The 23,515-nt window shown below is 47.7% G+C and overlaps 1 protein-coding gene across 1 annotated transcript; it reads right to left on the reverse strand.

Moving 5' to 3' along the window:
* Positions 1–1,195: 1,195 nt before the first annotated feature.
* Positions 1,196–23,310, reverse strand: LOC119463923 (neprilysin-1-like). The gene is made up of 9 exons (XM_037724745.2): positions 23,234–23,310; positions 21,340–21,500; positions 19,254–19,531; positions 18,324–18,434; positions 17,279–17,520; positions 14,151–14,475; positions 10,296–10,486; positions 7,740–8,114; positions 1,196–1,430 (listed from the first exon to the last, which is right to left on the reverse strand). Exons 1-9 carry the CDS (start codon positions 23,308–23,310, stop codon positions 1,196–1,198), a joined length of 1,995 nt encoding a protein of 664 aa, XP_037580673.2.
* Positions 23,311–23,515: the final 205 nt, after the last annotated feature.

A 23,515-nucleotide genomic window follows, 5' to 3' on the forward strand; every position in this document is an offset into this window, starting at 1 on the left:
GGTTAGTGCCCGCTCCTTATGTAATACCCGTCAGATAGGGTCATTACGGAAATAAAGCGAGGTGAAGTGAAATCCTTGGCTTGTAAACGAAAGATTTCTTAGTCGATTTTTGGTGGGGCATCTTTTTCTTTTACGTCATTTTGTAACGTGTTTTATAGTGAAATCATGACCAGCGAATGAACACGATTGGTGCGTTTCATAGATCACTACAAATGTTTGGAGCAACATTAATCGGTTATTTGTAAAATCTGGCAAGCGCCTGCCTGGAAGCGGACAAAACGCAGTTTCATGCATTTTTAAAAGTCAGAACTAAATAGCGGTTTTTGGGCATTAACGATAAAATTAAAGATTTAGACTACGGAAATAAATACTGTGATTTCATTGATGAAGCATTAAAGGGAGCATGGATGTTTTGTGTCATTACTGATTTCAGGTAATTCATTAAATATTGCGCGCGGATGTAAGTTGGTGGCAGAATTACTGATGACTTAGATGTGGACACCGTGCCTGACAAAGACGAACACGGAACGAGGACAAGTGCACGTGGTTCCTTTTTCGTCTTTGTCTGTCAGATGCACATCATAATTGAATACCAACTAGGCCAGTCTGAAACCTTGGCTCAGCTGATGATTGAGGAGCGATATACATGTATAGATGTTCGTCGGTTTATATATGCCGCGCCCCATAAACATTATCTGACGACTACCAACTCGTTAAGCGTCGATACAGATAAAACCCATTTACTAAAATAATAATAAAGCACTACCACACCGGTAAATATGCAGCTGTGGTCAATGTCTATAGAAGGTAGGCCAGTGCCTTCGCCACAGACGCGCAAATGTATTCTCTCATCAAGGGCACCATTAATTGTCCGCTATCCTTAAGATGGCGTGTTTCCCTTAAGAGGGGCGTATTTTCCCTCCAAAATAAACTGAGTTGCGAGTCAGCGCCTGTCTGTCACCTTCACCTTTTTGTCCTCGTTTCTCGTGTGCGCGCTGCAGTTACAAGATGGCGTGTAGTCTAAAAAAAAAAAAAAAGAGGCAAGATCTCGAATAATCGATGCAAGCGTTATAACTTTCGCACGGCGATGTTTCCTGTTCCAACGCAATTACTTTGCACACATTGCCTGAACGCGAAAAATTGTGCGGGACGTAGTAGTATAGAGATAAAAGGAAACAATAAAGATCGACGAATGTCACAGGAAGGGGCACTTCTTGTCGGCGCCCAGCAGGTCGATGGTGCGGCACGAGAAGGCCTCGGAGAACTCCCGCATGTTGAGCACCGGCATGTGGCAGCGAAAGCGGGGCCACAGGTCGCCCACCTCCTCCCGGCTCGTGCACGTGAGCAGGCAGAGCCGCATGAAGAAGACGCGGTCGTGCTGCAGTCGCTCACGGCCGCGCGTAATCCGGGCCTTGTACTTGAGCCGGTACCTGCGTGCAGCCAGGTGCGCTCGCGTACTCGAAACTGCACCGCGGCTGCGGGAAGACGACGCAACCGCTGGCCGCCAACTCAATTGATTAAATAGAAATAAATTCTGGGGTTTTACGTTCGAGAACCGCGATGTGATTATGAGGCACGCCGTAGTGAGGGACTCCGGATTGACCTCTGACAGCCTGACTTTCCTTGCCTGAAGAAAAGTACTCGAATTGCAGTTAGAAAGCCTTGAGTGCAAGATAAGAACGCCCAGAATTCCCCTCACATCACTTGTTACCCCGGTATTAAATTTGTAGACTTGTTTAAAGAAAAAAAGTTGCGTAGCTTGCACTGGAGGCGCAATGCTAAAGAGACAGCGGCGCTGATGGGCACCTAGCTAGACCTGGCTTTTGGGCTAGGCTAAGCACTACCAAGTCATCCCCAGCATTTTCCGGAATGTATTGATTATTGATCGATTATCGATTAGCTATTGATTGGCTATTGATTGGCTATCGCAAGGTATTGGCCACGTATTTGGGCTACGCTGAAGACTTCCAAGTCCTCATCATTTTCCGGAATTTATTGATTATTTATCGATTCTTGATTAGCGATTGATCGGCTATCGATGATTGACTAAGCTTAAGTAGTCCCAGCCATGCTTCGCTAGACTGAGCCAGGCTCAGCTTCGCTAGTTCACAGCGGTATGTGGCATTGCGCTTGGACCCTTTCTGCACAACCGCCAGGATCGGCCCACATTTTAGGTTAGCACGTTACGGACTGAAGCTCGGCTTAAACAGCTCAGCTGTTAAAACTGAAACGGGCATCTAGCACAAAACAATGCCTTTATAGTATAGGAAGACGTGTGGTCGATGATCTACCGCATATTTATTTCTCCGTCGGTCGAGCACAGACGAAATCACCGAACGCCGCTGGCCCGATCGTTCCTCGCTCGAGCGCGCGGAGCTGCGTGCCTAATTGGGGCGACTTCGTTGTCGTCGGTTAAACACCGATGGCTCGCCATAATAGCATTCGCATGTTTTCGCACTGAAAAAACTTGCACATGGCAGGTGAACCGTCTTGCGTCTTATGGCAGTCTATAACGTAGTCGGTATCGCAGAGTTAACGAGTTCACTTTATGCATCTCAATGGTTGCAGCCGCACCTATTTTTTGGAGTGCTCACTCTCGTTTGAAGCACCATGCGGAAAGCGTTTTCCGAGTCAGAGATAGGTACACACGGACGTTCGATTGCTGGATAACTCCACATAACATCAAAAGCGGAATTTATCTCCCCTAAACTTCCGATTTATGAGCTCAGATTCGGTACGTCGCGAAATCGCGACAACAGACTAGAAGAGGTTAATTTTGACCGCCAGGGGGATCTTTAACGTGCCCCCAAGGCAAGAGACACGGGCGTTTTCCACTTCGCCCCCATCGACATGCGGCCGCCGCGGTCGGGAGTTGCTCCCGCGACCTCGTGCTTAGCAGCTCAACACCACAGCCGCTAAGCCACCACGGCGGGTTCAACTCAATGATTATTGGGATATAAATCGCGCGTGTAAGGGCAGGAAAAATTTCGCGCCAGGAAAATGACAATGCACGGATGTGTTTGAAAGCCAGATAGCGGAATATAAAGATCATACATCATGGTTAAAATATGATGTCAGAAGGCTGTGATACACGTTCTCATACTTGAAGGAAGCTTAGGAAGCTTACGCAGGTTCACGTGACACCGAATTACGATGTTACGATGCCTGGGACCATGCTAAGACGATGCGAGTTAAGAGAAAGCTTTAGCTCGGGATCGACGCCGACGCTGCCTATTCAAATACTCGTACATGTAAAATACAAAAAAAAAATGCTTTTATGAGGTTACCCCTGGGTGATTTCAATGAAATTTGCCGAAATTGACAGAAAAGGTCAAATACTATTGCGGGGAAAAGGAGAATTTCGATTAAGTTCTTGAATTTTGTTTTTTGCAAGCACTCCCAAAATTTCGTACATTGAAATTGGAGCACCAAGTTTACAAATCCCTACCGCAGCACCAAAAACAGATATGGCACTTCTGTAAACTGCGTCCCGTAGAGCATCTAAAGCGGACAACGTTAATTTATGACCTGCCGCGGTGGCTTATCGTCTATGGTGTTGCGCTGCTAAGCACGACGTCGCGGGACCAAATACCGACCACGGCGGCCGCATTTCGATGGGGGCGAATTCCAAAAACGCCCGTGTTCCATGCACTGGGGGCACGTTAAAGAACCCTTGGTGGTCAAAATTAGTCCCCCATTACGGCGTGCCTCATTATCAAATCGTGGTTTCGAGACGTAAAACCTGAGTATTCAACTTTATTTATGAATTGGGAGTGTACATAAAATTACAATGTTTACAAGAGCTTTGCAAAAGTCCTACCCACAATGCAGTTGTATAAGTGAGAGCGGCGTATATTACATCAGTCCGGTCCACTTTAGATATATAGGCACAACTTAAACACTTGTGATATTGCTTTTCATTTCTGAGTTACCGAGTTGTAAAGTTGATAGTTATAAGTTTCTGGGAATTGTACACTTTTGAAGAATGTTCTGACAACCTAAATAAATACTCCCACTAGAATTTCACTTTTTTGTTTAAATGCAACAATTTTCATCGAAACCAGTGCAGTGGTTGCGGAGAAAAACGAGTTCTCCGTTCCCATGTATTTTGACTGGGAGCTCCCGAGCTAAAGCTAACCGCCGTAGCAGATTGTTTCCGGATTCCAGCAATCCGCGTCTTTTAGGTTTCTGTTGAGCTTCAATAAATTGGCTCTATTTGGACAGTGCATGTGGGTCCGTTATACATGTTTTTGCATTAGAAGTGGTACTCCATAAGCCGAGCCGGCTGGTTTTCAGTGACGACATGAACAGTGTCGAGTTACACGCAAGGAAGGAGCGAGGCGTGCGGCAGGTGAGCCAGCGGCTTCCGTTGTGCGCATAGTTTACCGCTTCTGCACTGTCGTCGTAAACATTTTACAGGGGGCTATTTATGCGGGAAGCCTGAAATCTCTCGCTGTTTGTGATTACACCAAGGAAAAATGAAACACGCGGTGTTGGTCGCGCGTAGTATTTGTGGCGAAAAATGCAAATACTAATTCACTGAGATTTTCGTTCGTGCTTCTGCTGCTGGCTAGCCGCATTTTTATCATATTGTCAGGCGGACAGAAAGTAGGTGGCAAACTATTTCGACAATGATATCACAGAGCTAGGCCTAATGCAGCCTAAGGTGGACGGCACCAGAAATCAGTCTTCAGTTTGGCAACCGTTGACAACGTCCTCGAGTGTCGCGTTTCAGTACAGCTTCATTATCGTGGCTCTTCATTGCCTGCGTTCGGTAACCGTTTTGAAATACGAACTTTTCGAGCCCAGAATTACATAGTGTACTAAAATGAAATTCTTGCCTAGCTGTCGAATATACTGTAATTATTGCTTGGACTGGAGCCTGACGAAACACCGGCTGGTCTGGAAAAATCATGAAAACAATGCTCGCGTTTTTGGCAATCCCTTCACCGTGGTCGGCGTTCGTACTATTTAATTCATGATCATCGGACCTGTGGGAATGAGTCTTACGTGAAAAATAGTACAGGAAGCGGAGAATGTAGCCTCGTTCGAAGTTCCGAATAGTCTTTCAATATTGCGCAGCATGTCCGTGTACAGCTAGCATGTTGTGCGTACGAAGGAGAATGGCAAGGCGACCTGACGACGATGGCATGACGACTGATTTACACCGATGAATAAATGCGATAACATGTTGCGTGACAACCTGTGTTGATTCCGCAGGTGGTCCAAATCGTTGAAGTATGATATGTGGCGCACGCGCCAATTTAGTAGTCTCAAAGCGCTTGATTTCACGAGAGTGGCGAGGTTGTCCAAACGGGTCGAGCAACAGGCGTTCAGAGGCCGTTGTTCCCATCTCGCCAACGGACACATCTGTATTTTTATTGAGGAAGCACACATGAAACTGGAACCTCCCGTAAAGTGCCTGGTAAGAAAAAAGGAATCCTCCACACTAAAAATTACGGCGTATCCAACGCCCTGGTTGGAACCAACTTTAGGCGAAGCTTTTGAAAAAAACGTTTCAAATGAATGATAAGCAGTGAGACATGCGTGGAATCTTATTTTATGTCCAAGTACAGAAAAGGAATTGCTCAAGTTGTTCTCCCATCGCAGAGGTGTTGTGCCCCTTGGCGTTGTCGGATAACACGAATGCAACTATACATCTTCCGCACCGTGTTTTGCAGCATGGCGAATGCGTGTATGCTCACCATACAATCAACGTGATCCACAGGACGGCGGATTACAACGTCTCCCGCATCGGCCCACTTTGCTGTTGCGTTGTGTCGACACTTAGCGCGATACCGACCGAGCATACATACGCGACTAACCCCCGTGACGATGACACATGGAGCTTCGGTTTTAATAAAGTTATTATGCTCTTGTAGCTGTCATATTCTTTGCAGTGATGAGATTTAAGTGCTGTTTGTTGTTTCATTGTGTAATTACGTAGAGAACAGAAACAGTCACCGGTACGGGGAAGTACAGACAACTATGTAGGCGTATTATTTACATGCTTGCCGCACTTTGGATCGGCCGGTTGTGAACGGTTTATACATATATAAATGCATAATCGAGCGAAAGCCATCGCCACATAATCGCCCGGCAGCAGAATACTTGACCACATGCAGCCACGATGCGCGCACATTCATCACTGGTGGGCATGGTCTTTCTTGCGTGGGCGTCGCTTTCCCAATCTGTTCCTGGTACCATTGCAGCAAGATAATCTCGTTGAAGACCGTATACAAATAACTTTTAATTGTCTTGTTTCTAGATGGATTGTGCAGCTTAACGTCCCGAAAGTGCACATGCGTGCACGGCTTATGAAGGACCCTGTAGTGGAGAGCGTGGAATAAACTTAGACCACCCAGGATTGCCGAAGATGCAACCCGCAGCACTGTACACGAGCGTTTTCGCATTCCACCCTCATCGGAATCCGGCCGCCGCAACCAGAATCGAACCCACGACCTGGTGCTCCGCCATAGCCACTGAGTCACCGCAGTGGGTATGATGGGCAGCACCGAGCTATAGTCGCTCGCGGGAAACATGAACCGTGCGGGCTGCTCGATCCTCGTTGCGTCGCCTGCACAAGGCTTGGTGCGTCGCCGTCAGCACGTCGCGCCGGGGTCGACACGACAGCGACTACACCACCATCTCACTTGTTTCAAAATATGCAGGAACTCTTTATTGTCAATAGAGAGAGCGGACAAAACAAGACTAAACGCTACGTACAACTGAATGAAAATGTTACAGTTTCGCCCTAAGGGCGAAGCAATGAATGCGATAGCAACACAGCAATGTCATACGAAGTAAGGTGAGCGGCTTTGGTAGCAATATGAATTGTAGTAAACATGAGCTGATTAAGTAAGCAGGTGTGCTGCGGCGTAAGTAGACCGACATGAAGAGAGACTCGATGACCACGAGAAGGCGCGTGTGAAACGGTGGTGTTGATGAGAAGCGCTGCCTGTGGGCAGCGCGTGCGAAGGGACACACCTGTAGCGCTGCACTGCCGATCCGGGCAGCATTGCATGTGTAGCGTGCGTTATAAAATGTGGCCCGACTATTACTAACTGAATGAACAAGCGTGGTGTGAGCGCGCACAAACAAACACGAATAGATCACACTGAATGACTGCAGACAACGACTGTCAAAACGCTGGCAGCAAGCGCATATATACGCCGCAGCGGCGAAGGTACGTGCGGTCTATCGCTTCAACAGAAACTGAGCGGCGAATGCACGGCGCATAAAGGTCAGAGCCGTGGGGAGATAAGAGACCGTGCGGGCGAGACGAGCGCGGTTGTTGGTAGAGTACAAGTGCGCCCCCCCCCCCCCCCTCCCGCTCCCTCCGGCGCTGGCTTCCCGCTTCCTTGCTTGCGCTTGGGAGAGATAAGAGACGGTGCGGGCGAGCGACGAGCGCGGTTGTTGGCAGAGTATAAGTGCCCCCCCCCCCCCCCCCCCCGCTCCCTCCGGCGCTGGCTTCCGGCTTCCTTGCTTGCGCGTGGGAGATTGAGTGCGTTCGCTTTCCGTGATAGCGCGCGTCCCCGCACGCTTCCGCTCGGGCATACGGCACGCGGCGAAGATTTTATCTATAGGGAACCTCACGGCGACGGCGACGGCGACGACAACGGCGACGCCGACGGCAGAAATCCGGTTGAAGTGTCCATATAATTGCTATCGCAATAAAATCTTAACGCTGGTTGCGTGTTATCAGCTCTCAGTTGATGTTAGTGCAGCAGCCTGTTTACCTGTCGAATGCGATACGCGCCGCCCGTGTCCAGAGGAACACTTGGTCCCTCTGCTCGTCCAAGAAGGAAGCCGTGGAGTTGCTCAGGCGCCGGTATTGCTCCTCGTAGCAGCGAGCCGCCTCGTTGTAGTTCTGCAGAGTCTGGTCCGTCCACCAGTTCTCCTCAATGCCCGCTGCCGACAGACGCGCCCCCTTGCGGCCAACGGCGTTGCTCAGAGCCATGGCTACCAGCACTCCGAGGGTGCCATAGTTGAAAGGCTCGCCGGCCTCCGGATAGAACAGCGGCGGCTCCGACAGCAGCGTTGGTAGGAACAGCTCGGCACCGCTCCGAAGGCTCCACAGCTTCAAGTACGCTACGTCACCCGCCAGCTGGAGTCTGTCGATAACCGCGGGTGGAGCTCTTAATTTACGCCTCGCTGTTCAATCCGTACTGCCCTTTCTCAGCCATGCGAGGTTTAAGAGAGAAAGAGCAGGAATGTGCAATCCGTTCCTGTTCTCTCTTGGTGTGCGCTGTTCATTTTCGTGCGCAACACAGGTCTTCACGAGATGTAAAGCTGCCCGAAACAGACGATAACCAGTAGAGATATTTCGTCTTCATTTATTTTGCCCTACTTGGCATGTCACGGTCAAATCTGAATCAACTACTCTAACAATGCTTTGTTGCCCAGACATCTGTTTTTCCCACGCCGGTTGCCTTTCTGAAGTTAATCGGAAACATTATTTGTTCTAACCCTGGTTTCCTCTACAGCAAAGAGCTTCAATAGTCTAGTGAGTGTAGGCAGATTTTTTTTTTATTTATGCAGTCAATCTTTCGCTGTTAAACTTGCAAAAATGTTTTAATTTGAATAACGTATGACGATTCTATAAACTGCACCTATTAAGGCATGTAAAGCAGACAAATATTGCTGAATTACAAAGATACCACTAACTTGTTATTAGGTCTTTTGCAAACCTCGTATGCATTCTAACAATTTCATGCAAGATATCAACTCATATATCCAGTTGGCTGTTTTAGATGCTCCAACAGACGCAGTTTATAGAACGGCGATATCTGGTTTTAGTGCAGAGTTACGGATTTGTAAACCTTCCTTCAACTTTTTTTTCAACTTAGCTATTTCTTGCCAGGATATATAAAAACTATGAGGTTCGTCTTGAATCACAGTTCGACTTCTTGCAGTTGTTAAAACTTTAACTGTCTCTATCGGATGGAAATTCATTCACATTGAACCAGCATCATGGGAGCATTTCTACGTATCAAATGTATTTGAATAAACAAATTGGAGTTGGCCACGAGATAGTTTCCTTCATATTCGAGATCAAATATGCTAATCGACAGAAGGGGTCTGGACTGACGCCACCTGCTGAATAATCCGCAGAACAATAAACTTTTCTCGCTCTGTAAACAAGACGTGCATCCCAATGTCACTGCGGTGGCGACGATTTAAGACGCGTCCACGCTAGCGACAAACATGCCCTGGCGGCAAACTGGCCTCCAGCGTCGTAAGAAGCGTCCAAAGTAGACGGCCTGTGCCGTCAGTCGTCTTCGTCAGCATAACTTTTGTCAGCCAAGCGCATGATAAAGGCGCCTCCCAGCAATTTCCAATTACCTCTATCTTGCGTTAGCCGACTACACCATCATCAAGGTAAAGGGTGAGGATGTTAGAAGGGTGCGTTCAACTACTCCATCAAAGTGGCCAGTTACTGTTCCGGCAAAGGGGTGTCTTTCCGTTGCTAAGTGGGCATTCCGAACGTGGTTGCACCTGGGCTGGTAATATATATATGCCTATTGGCTCCCTACACTGGTCTTGCTGTCATGTTCAGACACCGCTTTCAGCCGGAAAAACTGTTGTAGCTTGAAAGGTCATTGGAACCGATTACATTAAGCCAGAAATCCAGCACGCCTGCTGTATTCAACCCCGATACGTGATGCCACGCGGACAGCAAACATATTTTTTCGTTGTACTCGTCCTCACTGCGATGGTCTTGCTCTACCTGCAAGCTTCTTGCAATACCTTGCAGCACTTGAACACACAAAAAAGAGCGACCTAAAGATGAATGCAGCACTGAATCAATATGGTAATTTGCAATATGTACTTGCAGCGCAGTATTTTCGTTCTATTAAGAATATTTGTCATTTCCTGACGGTCCATGATCATGAAATTCGGTATCCAGCAGCAGTTTATATTTTGCAAACGGCTCTTCAGCTTCCTGACGTGCGCTATCCTCAAATTTGTGACATGCATAGTTGACCAGTGTAACAGCCTAAACTTTCGTGTTATTTTATTTCCTTTCGTGTAGTATGGCACAAGAACTTGCTTGCATATCCTTACTGACCGTACTCTCTTAAGGCTTTGACAATGAATTAAGAGCATTTGAAATGACTGAAAGGCGGAACAACAATGTGTGCTTGGCTGCCGTCAAACTGACTGAAATATACGTTAGGTGTTGAATCGTGTGTCCGGAGGAAGAACGTGCCGCCATTGCAATGCCACACGGAAAAGGCATGTCTTAATCTGAGCGCATGACGCTGGCTGCATGCTTCTTCGAGGCTGCTTACCTGCCGTAGAAGCCGAACTCTTCGTTGCCAACCTCTCTGCGCAGCTGCGTGTCCAGTTGGGCCGCCTCGATGTAGCTGTTGACGAAGTCCGTGGGCGGTCTGCTCAGCTTCGTGTAGTTCACCTGGCGGCTCAAGGTCACGGACCGGTCCGAGATGTTCGGGTTGATTGTGATCAGACGAATGTTTCTCACCTGTAAACGTGCCCGTATGTGACTGATAACGCAAGCTAAACATAGGATATTCAACTTGCCAAATACGCGATGTGAACCATCAACATTTTATATTGTTTCTCGGTGCAAAAGTATGTAATGACATACGTATAAGGCTAAGACAACTTCCAGACATTGTGTCATCACTAGAACATCACTTTATAAAGCGCATGAAAACGATTATTGCTGCCCTGGATTGCAGTTTCTGTTCATTTTCGATATTTATCCAGAACTACAGCTTTGTGTGCTAAATATGCAAATCATATGCCCGAACCTATTGTGGTCTACTGCGCCGAAATAACCTCTTCTTTTTTTAGTCAATGGGGTCCACGCACCATCCAAATTTTATCATGTTAAATTAAGACACAACAATTAAATTAAATTAAATTAAATTAAATTAATTTTATTAAATCCGCCCCCGGCCCAGACGACATCACGAACCAGACGCTGCGTAATCTAGACGACGATTCTTTCACCATCCTCACCAAAGAAATCAATCGTATTTGGGAGTCGGGGGTTTTCCCCGAGCACTGGAAAATGGCGTCAGTCATTCTCATCCCCAAACCAGGCCGTAGTCCCAGTCTTAACAATTTGAGACCGATTTCTCTCACGTCTTGTATAGGCAAGGTCGCCGAGCACGTCATCAACGATCGCATATCAAAACACATTGAGGAAACAAACCTCTTCCCTATCAACATGATAGGTTTCAGACCACACCTATCGACTCAGGACGTCAGGAAAATGTTGAAACATAATATTATAGATCAGGAGACAAAGGACGTTAGGGTCATTCTCGGCCTCGATCTAGAGAAGGCCTTTGACAGTGTTTCACACTCCCACATACTCTAATCCATCTCTCGCCTCAACCTAGGAACCAACTTTCACAAGTTCGCCAGCTCGTTCCTTAGGGATAGAAGAGCCACTATCAAGCTAGGGGACCTCAAATCTGAGCCCTACGATCTGGGTTCCTTCGGCACTCCTCAGGGCTCAGTCGTCTCCCCGCTGCTGTTTAACATTGCCATGTGCGGGCTTGCTGCCGAGCTCTCAAGCCTGGACGGCATCAAGTACTCCCTTTACGCGGACGATATTACCATATGGAGTGTCGGTGGCTCGGAGGGCTGCGTGGAGAGCTCCCTTCAGTAGGCCGTCGACTGTGTTGAAGTGTACATCAAGGAAATGGGTCTCAAGCTCTCGCCGTCAAAGTCCGAACTTCTTTTATATCGGCCCACGAGAAGGGGTCCTAAACCCAAAAACTGGAAACCACTGGCCGACGTCGACATTAGGCTGCACACGGCTGCGGGGAAGCGAATCCCGAGGGTGGATTTCATACGTGTTCTGGGCATGATCATCGAAGCCAACGGACAGAACGGCCGTACGATCGACCTTCCAAGGCGGAAGGGGTCATCCGATTAATCGTTAGGATCTCCAACAATCGGGGTGGTCTTCGGGAGGACAACCTCCTCAGACTGTTCCATGCCTTTTTGATGAGCCACATAAACTATGTCGCATCCATGCACAAGTGGCAACGCCACGAGAGGACTAAATTAAACACTCTCATTCGAAAAAGCAGCAAGAGAGTCCTAAGTCTTCCGATGCGCACGAGCACAGAGAAACTGATGGACCTTGGAATCCACAATACGCTTGAAGAAGTCATCGAGGCTCAGCAAACGGCACAGGTTGCCAGGCTTTCAATTACATCAGCAGGGAGAAAGATCCTGATTGACACGGGACACAACCCCCTCACGCTCGAAGTGTAAAACACACATCTCTCTGATCGCATGAGATCTTGCATCAAGGTCTCTCCCCTTCCACGAAACATGCACACACAATACAACGTGGGCAGGCGTGTCGCTCGAGCCTCCTCTCTTTTAGCCCACGCTCACGCCCACTCTCCGCTATAGCATGCTTTGTCGATGCCGCCCAGTACGGCGCTTCCGCTCCCTTTGCAGTAGTATCCACAGATACTAAGGGTCGGATTCTATCCTCAGCATCGGTTCGAACCTCTTCTTCTCACAAAGCAGAGCAGATGGCCATCGCACTCGCTCTCTTTGATCCGCAAAGAACTGATATTTACACTGACTCTAGATCCGCTGCTAGGGCCTTTGCTTCCGAGACCGTCTGCAAGGAAGTTTTTAGAACTCTCGCTCACAAGGAACTCACACACCACACCATCACTTGGTTCCCTGCTCATCTTGGCTCGAGGGTCGGGGGCCTTTCCAATGTCAACGAGCTAGCTCACTCCCAGGCGCGAGGTCTCACTTGCCGCGCCGGGACTTGCGCGGCTCAGGCGGAGGAACCAGCCCCAGGCGGAGGAAAAAGGTGGCTTTTGAGAGACAAAAAAAAAAAAATCGCTTTCGTAAGTGAACTCTCCGCAGTCGCGGAGTGTTCACCACTCGGAGAATCAACTAGAAAGGTTTTTAATTTGCTCTGATTCCACCACTTGCTGAAATCACCACTCCGACATATCGATCGACCAGTTCCCCTCGCCTGTCCTGCTCACCAGTGCCTGAACGCTATTCATTTCTGTCGATCACTGGTCGCACCTCGCACCCAGAGCAGCTCTCGGAGGTGTCGCTGCATTGACAACTCAGATCAGAAATTCCCTGTTGGCCTCTCCTGCCAGACGCCACTGAATTGATACGCTCATTACTGAAGTACCTGTTACAGCTCTAATACAATGAGGTATCCAGCTATTCGTATTGAGCACCGGCATCGTGCTCGTGTGGCGCTTCACAGCTGCCGACTCACCTACCGTATGACTTGACAAAGGGAGCAGAACTGCCATAGTCTGGATGTGTATACTGCTCACGTTTCCGGTCCCCCTGCGTGAGCTCTCTTCGATGTCACCGACCACAGCCCTCACAATCTGGCTCTTGGCATTGACTGTTTAAAGCACTGCAATCTGTCCTTATCGATGGTTCGATGGGCTTTCTGCGCCTGGAGCTACCCCAATACACCAGTGACGATGGAACGGACGATCGCACGACAATATATAAACCTGTACTGAAACAAAAAAAAAAAGTTCTATACTCGAAAATTAGCATTTAGTTTGCTTAAAATTTCTCCGCCGAACTGTGTCCGCGGTAATGTCTGCCAGAAAAAAATAAACACCGCGACGATTTTTGCATGCCCAATGAGCAATGTTCCGATACCGCACCCCACTCGCTTGTCTACAGGAAGCTGTGTCCTCTGGTGTGGCTCAACGTCTTGCGGAGGCGCCGCTAGCTCGAGACGTACCGCTTCCGTTGCCTCGGAGCCCGCGCTATGGTGTCGCCAGGCTCTCGTTATTCGACGTCTTACTTTTCATAATTTTATGTGGATCAGTTGTCCCACTCTTGTGTCAGGGAATCCGAGCAACCGCTACATAGCCACATGGTCCTTTGCCGCCATGCATATGTTCTTCGGGCAATGCGACAGTCGGCAAGTCGAGATGGCTGATTTGACAACGCGTGCTCCGAAACGGTGTCTCGAACCAGCGGTGCCCTACTGACGCACGTCGGAGCACAAAGTGTGCGCTCCCTGTCGGAGCACGTATGCAGCAACTTCACCGCTCACGCACTCTATTAACAATGGATGCGTGTGCTATCGCCAGCCACCCCGCTTGTGGGCAATGACAGTCCGTGCTTCGTTCCGCCCTCAGACGCACCTTCCTGGTGGCTTCAAGACGCGAGGGCAGCTCGAGCCAATGGGCGCGGTTCATGTGGTCGACGACCCCGTCCAGGATATCGTCGAACAGCTTGCGGCTCGCCTCGACAACCGTGTTGTTGATGGTCAGGTTGGCCACCAGGGTGGGCCACGTGTAGAACAGGAACTGGCGCGTCGTGTTCAGGCACATTATGACCACGTCGCGCGCGTGCTGCTGCTCGTAGCGCCGGAAGAAGTCATAACGCAGAACCTCCATCACCACTTGCACGGTGATGTAGGCGGTCGCGTTGCGAAGCCCTCCGCCCATCACGATGTCCATGACGGTCCTGCGAAAAATGCCGTACAGTATTTCGATTTATCTTGACGGGAAATGTGTTTTCAACGTGTTGTACAGTCCAACACTAGACAAGGATCGACGTACGCAGGCGTGAACTTGCAGTTTACTGAAGGGAAAGGCACAATTATATAAACAAAAGAACGGGATAGCAAGTAAAAATGTAAGCAAATTACAGAAAAAGGAAGCAAACGATGATATGACAATCAGATCGTACACACGTCAGCACTATACTGGATGACCAAGCCATCATGCACCGACTTTTAAAAACAAGGATTATTCTACATGAATGAGATAAAGTACATTTTGTTTGAGAAACCTCCAGAAATTTCTTATTGCGATAGCAATTATATTGACACTCCAAGCACATTTCTTCCGTCACCGTCGTCGTCACCGTCGTCGTCATCGCCGTCGTCGTCGCCGCCTTGATGTTCCGAGTAAAGTCCACAGACGAAAACATCGTCGCCGCATGCCGTAGGCTGTATGTGCGAGTGAAAGCTTGCGAGGGTCAGCCGGCGATCGCAGCTCAATATCGCGCGCGCGAGGCTCCAGGGGGGCTGCTGCTGCTGCTTATGGTACGGCCGCGCGCCGTATCTTGACAGCGATTTGCGACATGCACAAAATGCGCGCCCGCGTGGGCCTCATCTTCAAAGCGATCGCCGATGTGGACAAAGTACGCACACGTAGCTCCGTATGCGCTGTGCATTCGACGTTTAGATCGCGTTGAAGCGAGCAACAGCCCGAAGGTCAATTCACTCGCTCCTGCTGCCGCGCTTCCTGACTGCAGCGTGTTGACAGCGAGTTGCCGCGGCCATCGAGCCAGATGTGTTCATGTTTACATGTGCGCGCGTGACACCATGCTTGTTAATTTAGTTAGTAAGCGAACGTTTCCGAGTTATATGCGGTCGATAAAATAAATATCCTTACTTCTTATAGCTGTCCACTAATTTGCTATCGCAATCGATGCTTCGTCTTTCGGGTAAAACTGCGACCTTATTTAGTCCCTGACATTCGATATTTCATTAAAAGTAATCATCTAACGTTTATTTGTTCGAATTGTCAATATGTCAATTAGGCGGTGCTAGAGAATTGTAAGACACGTAAAAGTGAAGCATTTCCAGCGAGGTACACACTGTGTGTAAAATTTTTTTCCGTAAAATAGAGAAAACCTGCGGAATATGAAAAATGCCATGTGAATGCGCACCCGTGCGTTCGGGATAGCAGCACTATCAAACTATGTGCTTGGCGAAGCAAGCTTTTCATGTGTTACAGGGCCGAACAGTGGTTATAACAGCACGCGTGCTCTTTCCAAAACGCGCAAATAGCTCCCAGCGATTACAGCGTATCAATATCAAAGAAATGGATTACATGCGCACAGGTACACAATAGCATGGTATTTTTCATATTTCGCGGGGTTTCTCTATTTGCCGGAAAAAGTTAACACGATGTCTACATTACTGAAAACACCTCATTTTGACGTGTTTTACTACTCGCTACAACCACCTAATTGACAACTTGACTGTTAGAAGAACATTTGAAAGGTTAGGTAATTCCTTTTAATTATAACTTGATGTGAGGGTATAAAAAATTAGTGGCGGTTTCATAACATGACTCTAAACAACATGCACTTGGTCTTACTTCCGTAAAATGTTTTTTTAGACGTTGCGGCATGATAACTGGGACAGCACCGATAGATTGCACGACGCGTGTGTATTGTTTCCATAGGATGAATACTTCTTTTCTGTAAGTTAATTGACGAAACACTTACATAACGCTCATGTGTTCTTCGAATTTCTTCGCAGAAGGACAGAAAGATGGGGTGAGCTCGAGTGGTTTTATAGATAGTTTCGAAGTGAGACAACACTGAGGACAAAGAAAATGGATTGACAAGATATGCGCTGTTTATGAATCGTTCAATTTCGTCCCCCTTCATAAGGCCACCAAAATTGTGCCTTCACAAAACTCTGCTTCCATTGCACTTTGGAACTGTGTTGTCTCCGTGACGTCCTTTGAAGCAAAATTAACCAAGAACTTGAATTCAGGGTCACTCCCCTTAACTTAATTGGAACTTGGCTTTCTGCAGGCTTGGAAAAGAGCATTAATTGCTTGAGAAAAAGTGGTCTTCGATAGTGATTAGTATGTTTTGCACAAAAATAACTCTTAAGGAAGTGGAGCACCTGGGTGTCTTCGTTGTCGCCTTGCTTGCGTCACTTCCACGCTGCAATTATATATATATATATATATATATATATATATATATATATATATATATATATGGTGTTATCGCATTTCGCCCTTATCGAAATGCGGCCGCCGTGGACGTGGTTTGATCCCGAGACCTATGGTCGCGACTATGAGCCACCGTAAGTAACCACGGCGGTTTCCAATGATATTCATGCCTGAGTAAGTATACTAACACGAACAACTATCAACACCGTTGAATTTGTGTACAGCCTAGTTGCTTTATATCGGACAATATGAACGTTGCATCGGCAGTATAAGCGACAACAAACGACCACGTTTTTAGTGTTTACTACGATGAGCTTTTCCACTTAGAGTGAGCATTATCACTTCACCCATGATCGATCCTGCACTCTTTTTTTTTTTTTCTTGGTTTTTTTTTGATTGGGGGCTCCTGTATTGGAAAAGAGTTACTTTAACATTCTGATCCTGTGAAGCTGTGCTGTACCCTTTGCGAGTGTGGCACGAACTGCGAATGTGATGGGCAGAAACGCTCAAGATATCTGTACGCCCCGTTTGTCAGAGCCCCGTGCTCCTTTGGCAGAGGCTCTCACTTGATCTGGTCGAAGCCTGTGACGAGGATCTCGGAATCTTCCTTCTGCCAGTGGCGCTGCAGCACGTCGCGGTTGATGCGTTCCAGCCAGGTATGCGCGGACGCCCTATGGTCCAGCGTGCCAAGTTCGGAAAAGTTGGCCGATTTTGTGCGTGACGGCTTCGCGAAGTTGGCCTCCACGCTGCGGTCTATGGCGTCCACGTAGCTAAAGCTGCCTTCCAGGTGCGACTTGTAGCCGATCACCTGCGCTCAAGAAAAAAAAAAACGAAAAAAAAAACGCCGTAGCTGCAGCTCTCGCACGCAGAGCTTCGAGAGGCTCACAAAGCGCACTAACACCAAATTCAGCTTAAAGTGGTCAACTATTATTTCGGGACATTTATCAATCGCATGTTCATGTTGCTCTACAAGTTCATGTTGGCTACCAGAAGACGAAATGAAAGCCAACGTTTCTAATTTTGAATTCCAATAATTTCGATGGGGCAGAGTGCAAAATGTCTGGACTGAGAAACGACCATACTATCGTGGACAAATGAAACGCGAACCGCAAAGTGCTAAGTAAGACACCTCTCTCGAGAAATAGTTCGAGAGTGTGATTTTGCAGTCTCATATGCAGTCGCCGAAGATGACAGAGGTCCTAAACCAAGCACCTGCGAAAATCATGGCGACGTCACACAAAGCAGCACAAGCGGAAACAATGAAAGCGTTCGAGTTCGCCGTCGTGTCTTATTTGTCCGCGATGTATGTATCGCAGATGGTCAGAATTAATCTGGAGCCCTCCTCTACGGCGTCTCTCATAGCCGTATGTTGAGTTGGGGAGCTAAAACCAATCCCCCAGTCACAACAAATAAGCACAAATAAACCTTTAGCCGTGCGTTTAAAAGCATGTATATCAGCGAAGCGTTAGAAGTCGCAATAAGGCAGTGAGAACGAGGAACCCGCGCACGGATGAAAATAGTACACCAGGATTGAATCGCGTCCGTGTCAAGTGGCATCAAATGTACTCTCTGCGCAGAAAGTGGAGCGGGAGCAGTAAAGAAGTGACTTACCTGGAGCACTTCCTTAATGTAGTCGTGGTAGATACGTTCGTTCGTCACTGGCGTCGCTTTATACCGCAGGGAGCTGCCCTTGCTAATGTGCAGGAGATCTGAGTCGCCAACCTGTTGACCAGCCAATTGACAAATGAATGAATCGTGTCAAATAAATTGGATGGGTGGATGGTTCGAAAAGACTATGGGCAGAGTCCACGAAGCTGTTCGTTCGTAAGTGTTTATTACCATTGGTCGCATGCCACCTTCGCTAATGATATGCTCCGCATCAGAATTGGCTCTAATTTGCTCGAGCGAAGAAGCCTAGCGTGACAACTTTTAATTTCTTTTTTTAAATCTGTGATTGAATATGTCTCTTTCTAAAATCATTCTGTTCTTCGGGCAGATTGAAGTCAAGCGTTGCCCCGATTCTATTCGAAATTACCTTCGCAAGTATCTTGTGCAACACCTAAAGATACCAAACTGGCCTACAATTCAATATTTTTTTTCTTCTCCCTAATTATGGACGATTATACTGATATTCTTCCGAGACTCTGGAGCGCTCCTATGTGAGTGCGCGTTGCGTATAAAGGTGTAGAAAGTTTTTCGGATAAAATATGTCCTATATATATTATAAGATCAACTGTTATTCCATCTTCTGCGGGTTTCCCCATGCAAATATACTGTAAAGCCCTTCTAACCCTATTTCTAGTTAGACACGTAACTTGAATTTGTTCTCTGAAGCTTATCTAATCGTGATGTGGCTGATTTGGGTACACAGAATACCGCTGCATAAAAAAAATTATTTTGCTGCCTTTATTATATTGTCAAAATTGCTGAGTATATTTCCCTCTTATTCCTTATTCACGTCACTGCTAAGAGTTCTTTCAATCACTGCAATAACCGCAGTGGCGCCACATTCACGAATGGAGCTCAGTTGCTCAGGCGTACCTTAGTGAACTTCAGCTCGAAGACCGTGATAATTCCGCGGCTCAGTGCCAGGTGTATCATCTGCCTGACGAGTTCAGCGTAGCTGGCTCCCGTGACCCAGCGGGCCGCGTTCGTTTTCTCGAAAACCGAGCGCACCCGGTCCGGCACCGGCCTCCGAGTGGTCATGAAGTTGTAGCAGCTGCTGTAGAGCGCGTACATCAGGTGCATGCCGCTATCGCTAGGGGGCGGGGGCTTCGTAGCGCTTAGCAGGGTCAGGTTCAAGCGGCTCCAGAACGAGTCTGCGTGGAATACAAGCGCAGTGCCACTTTCGACGTCCGGGTGCCAATGACCGTAAAGTGGCGCTCAAGTTGCATGGGCAGGTTACGTTGTGGCTTTGGCTAGCTTGAAGCTCGCCACCAGCATGCATGCATACATCCAAGCATGCATACATGCACCGCCACCACCACCAGCATGCATACATGCATGCATCCATGCATACGGGGTATGCATACATGCATACATATTATTTTCAGAAATATACTGATGGGAGCCCTTGGTTCAGAACTGATGCAAAAAGCCTGTCTAGGCAATACGCGAACTGGGTAAAGTACATACTCGGAACCATGGTAAGTCGCGTTTGTGGTTAGCAAAAAGGGACTCAGAAGGACGGGACACATGGCTGCATATAGGGATCTTCAATAGAAGGAAACATGAATGACGACGGTCTGCGCGCCGGATGCTGATCGCATTCGCGACACTATGCTTCACCTACTGAGCTACAAAATAAAAGTTTGGCCTTTGGTGGCACTCTTTACAAATATTTCCTCGCCGAACAAGTGCAAGGAGGGCTTCAAGAGAGCAGTCTACCGTGCAGGCAATACTAATTTAAATAAATACTGAAATAAAATTTTTGCTTTTATTTTTTAATGAGGGTCTGCGACTTCGGAACTCGAGAAAGACAAAGCAAGCCTCGGAGCTTCCCGAATAATTTACTATAAGAGGTATTCTACGAACCCGTTCGAGCTTCGTTTCCCAAGAGGTGTATGCGTCGTGGCGTCACGTGGCATCGCGACGTATGGCTGTCGCTTAAAGGGTCCGTCACCGGGTTTGGACATTGCGAATAGGCACGCAAGGTGCGTATATCACGCGTAACGTAAACGTGCCGTGGTCCCTTGGATTCGGCGTGGAAGATGAGAGCGAAAGAATGGCGCTCCCGAAGCTATTCGCTGGAAATGGAGACTGTCTCTCATTTTATCGGTGAAGTTCGCCTCCTGGTAGCATGGCGAAGCGACATTTCAATTTATGCTGTCTTCGCTAATGACAAAGCAATTGGAAAACTTATTGAGATAAAACGCCTTCTAGGTGGCGCTTTACAACTTCCAGAGTATATAACCAGAACTTCCCAAGGGGCTTCTAGAGGGTCCCTTCAGCTCTGACTACTGCTGGCGTTGCGCGTTTTGGGCCTCACATTAACGTCGTCGGCACTACGCAAACTTCAGGCCAAGTGGTGAGCAAAAAACAGCACTTTGCGTGAACCCCCCCTCCCTCCGGTCACTCTTTTTTTTTTCCGGGTCGCGGAAAAAGAAACATACAGGTCGCAAAAAATTTCGGGTCGCGGAAAATAATGAATACAGAACAAGGTGGTGCGCGTGACTGCAATGCGTTCAAACACGCCTGTCTTTAAGGAAATTAATTTTGTGAAGACTTGCAAGATGGAGGCAGTTTGATTAAACTAAACATCCAGCAGAAAGCAGGTTGAATGGAGACCCTTTTTTCAAAACCTCTTGCTACTTCCTCTTTTAAACACCTGTGAAAGCATTGATTGCGGAGAACGTAAACCTGTATCGATGCTAAGAAACCCCTCCTTACGTTTACCTGACTACTGTGGCGAAGACAAGTGCACTTATCAATGCTTTGAAATTGAACTAAAGTTACTCTTATTCTCATTTAGTTTCTTTATTTCCCCTTACCCTACCTTGGCTAACTATGTGTTGTTTGCCTTTTGAGTTCTTAAGAATCATGTTTCAGTGGACTCCAAGTTGTAATCGTGGGTTTTCCGAAGTCACAGTCGACAAATTACGAGGCTAACCATCAACCTTCCTCTCACCCTTGAGGTCTTCGATGAAGGACTGTGCGAAGGCTCGGTGGTGTGACCAGGTGTGGCAGACAAAGTCGTAGAAGTTGTTGCACGCGTCGCCGCCCTTTGGTTGCAGGCGTGCCTTGAGGTAGGCCGCAGCCTCGCTGCATTGGCTCGTGTAGCAAGTGTACCTGCAGGAAGAGGGGCGTCATTCGTTTCGTATGTGTGGTAGCATAGGTCGCATCTGCGACAACATAGGCTCTGTTTCTCTTTGCGCTTTGTCGTACGGAATCGCTTGCAGATCAGTTGATATTCCATTAGCGTAAGCAGCTGGTACTGACCACAAACCAACGTCAGCGTGAGGTGCTGCTTTAATGGCGCTAAAGCTAACGATAAAGAAAGCGTGCAGTAGAGCTTATAGAAAGTCACAGTTAGGCAGAAAACAGAGTAACCTTTGGAATCATGCACGGGCGGCTCTTTTGAGGGGACAAGTCTCGCTTGATTTGAACGCATGTTGCTAGAAACTAACCGACATTGAGCCATAACAACTGTGTTCTAACAGAGCACGACTGCCAATTGTAGTTTGCCCCCGTGAAACTAGGTTTTTGTTGAAACAGTGCGAAAAGATAGCGGGAAAAGAAAGAGTACCGACAGATCGCTCTGTCTGTCCTCTCCTCATTTCTGCCGCCAAAATTCGCGCTCTTTGCAGAATAAAGGTAGAAGATGAACCAACCCTCATTAAATAGATTACTCTTTTCGCAGCATACAAGGGGCGACAGCTCGCGTTTGTCTGCACCATTGCCGTTGCAATGAATTGATGTAAGTTAATGCATCCATCCTTGAAAAACTTGCCAGAACATGCCAGCTACTCGGAGGCTACTGCTAGAGACCAGAACGAAGAAATAACTACCTTGGGTGGGGGGAGCAAAGTCACTCCTCATATAACAATTATAGACTGAACTCCAATGCAAACAACGTAGGTTCAAAATGTAGACTATAGCCGATTCTCATTCCATTGGGTATAAAATATACAGCAAATTCCGGAACGCTTTCTAGTTAACTTCCACGCCTTACAACAAGGACAGGGCATCGTATTTTAATTCGCTATAATTATATGGCTCATTCCAAGAAATCTCGGCTGACGATGTGGGTTGTCACTTAAAACGGCCTGCGTGAAGGTGAAGAGTGTATAAAATGCGATGAGGAGTGTGGCGACCGAGGAAGGCGTGATCCTGGGTGACAATCTAAAGAATGTATACTGTAGTAAACCACACTAACTCACTCAGCAACGAGTCCTTTTGAGGCGCTTGTGTGTGCCGTGTTCTTTGTGTGGTGCCTACATTTATCGCCGCTAAAAATAATATATTGTAAACGACCCCGACTTGTCCGGTAGCTAGGCGATCACACCAACATCTCGGGGCGGCGCCGTTGCCATGGTTGGAAAAAGGAACGGAAAATATGAACTTAGGCGTTTTTGTCATTCGAGTGTCTCATTGCGCTGGGGCTGCTGCTGGTCACATCATCCTCTTCCCTGGAAGTGTTATGCCCGTACTGTCGAAAGCAAGAATAGTGAGAATTTCGGGGCGGTGTCAATAAAGACGTTGCAGGGAATGATGCCAGCGATGAGGCCCTGTCAATTATTTTTCTTAACTTATCAGAATTAACCAAGCAGCTGAATGTTGGGTTCCTATACTTTGTTCAGCTTGACCTATTAATCTTTTCAAGGCTTCACACACGACGCACACAGTTAACTACGACCATTTGATCACACAGACACTCTAATGAAGATCACGTTTCATCATATATTTTTACCGAGATGGTAACGTCGCGACTAAGGAGCGCCGACTGAATTCGTGGACATTGCTGCTGAAGTATCCAAAACGGAACCAGTTCACAACCACTGAGGAGGATAAGGACAAGTTACCACTCTCGAGACTGTCCAGAGATGTATATGCCGTAGATAGAGAGCACGAAGAACAGCACCAAGAAGATGGCCGCCATGACGGTGATGACAATTGCTTGCCTCGAGATCCCGCGAGACTGACGCACGGCCTCCACGTTGCGCACGTTTCCCAGCAGCTGCAAGATGTCTGCGACAGGGCGACAGAGTAGTGCGTCATCTCGCAGCCTGGGTGAAGTCAGTACATCGTATGACGCGGCTACACAAGAAGACTCACATGCAAACCCCTCAATTACCTTATTACCA

This window comes from Dermacentor silvarum, chromosome 9, assembly GCF_013339745.2.
Source record: "Dermacentor silvarum isolate Dsil-2018 chromosome 9, BIME_Dsil_1.4, whole genome shotgun sequence".
Taxonomy (NCBI): Eukaryota; Metazoa; Arthropoda; class Arachnida; order Ixodida; family Ixodidae; genus Dermacentor; species Dermacentor silvarum.

What these genes read in the sequence shown, in the direction of transcription:
- LOC119463923 (XM_037724745.2), bottom strand. Translation starts at nt 23,310, where the DNA reads ATGGCGGCCATCTTCTTGGTGCTGTTCTTCGTGCTCTCTATCTACGGC. An exon ending in TCTGGACAGTCTCGAGAGTG is followed by an intron (nt 21,501 to 23,233) that starts GTAACTTGTCCT and finishes CTCTTCCTGCAG; the next exon opens with GTACACTTGCTACACGAGCC. An exon ending in TCGAGCTGAAGTTCACTAAG is followed by an intron (nt 18,435 to 19,253) that starts GTACGCCTGAGC and finishes GCTGGTCAACAG; the next exon opens with GTTGGCGACTCAGATCTCCT.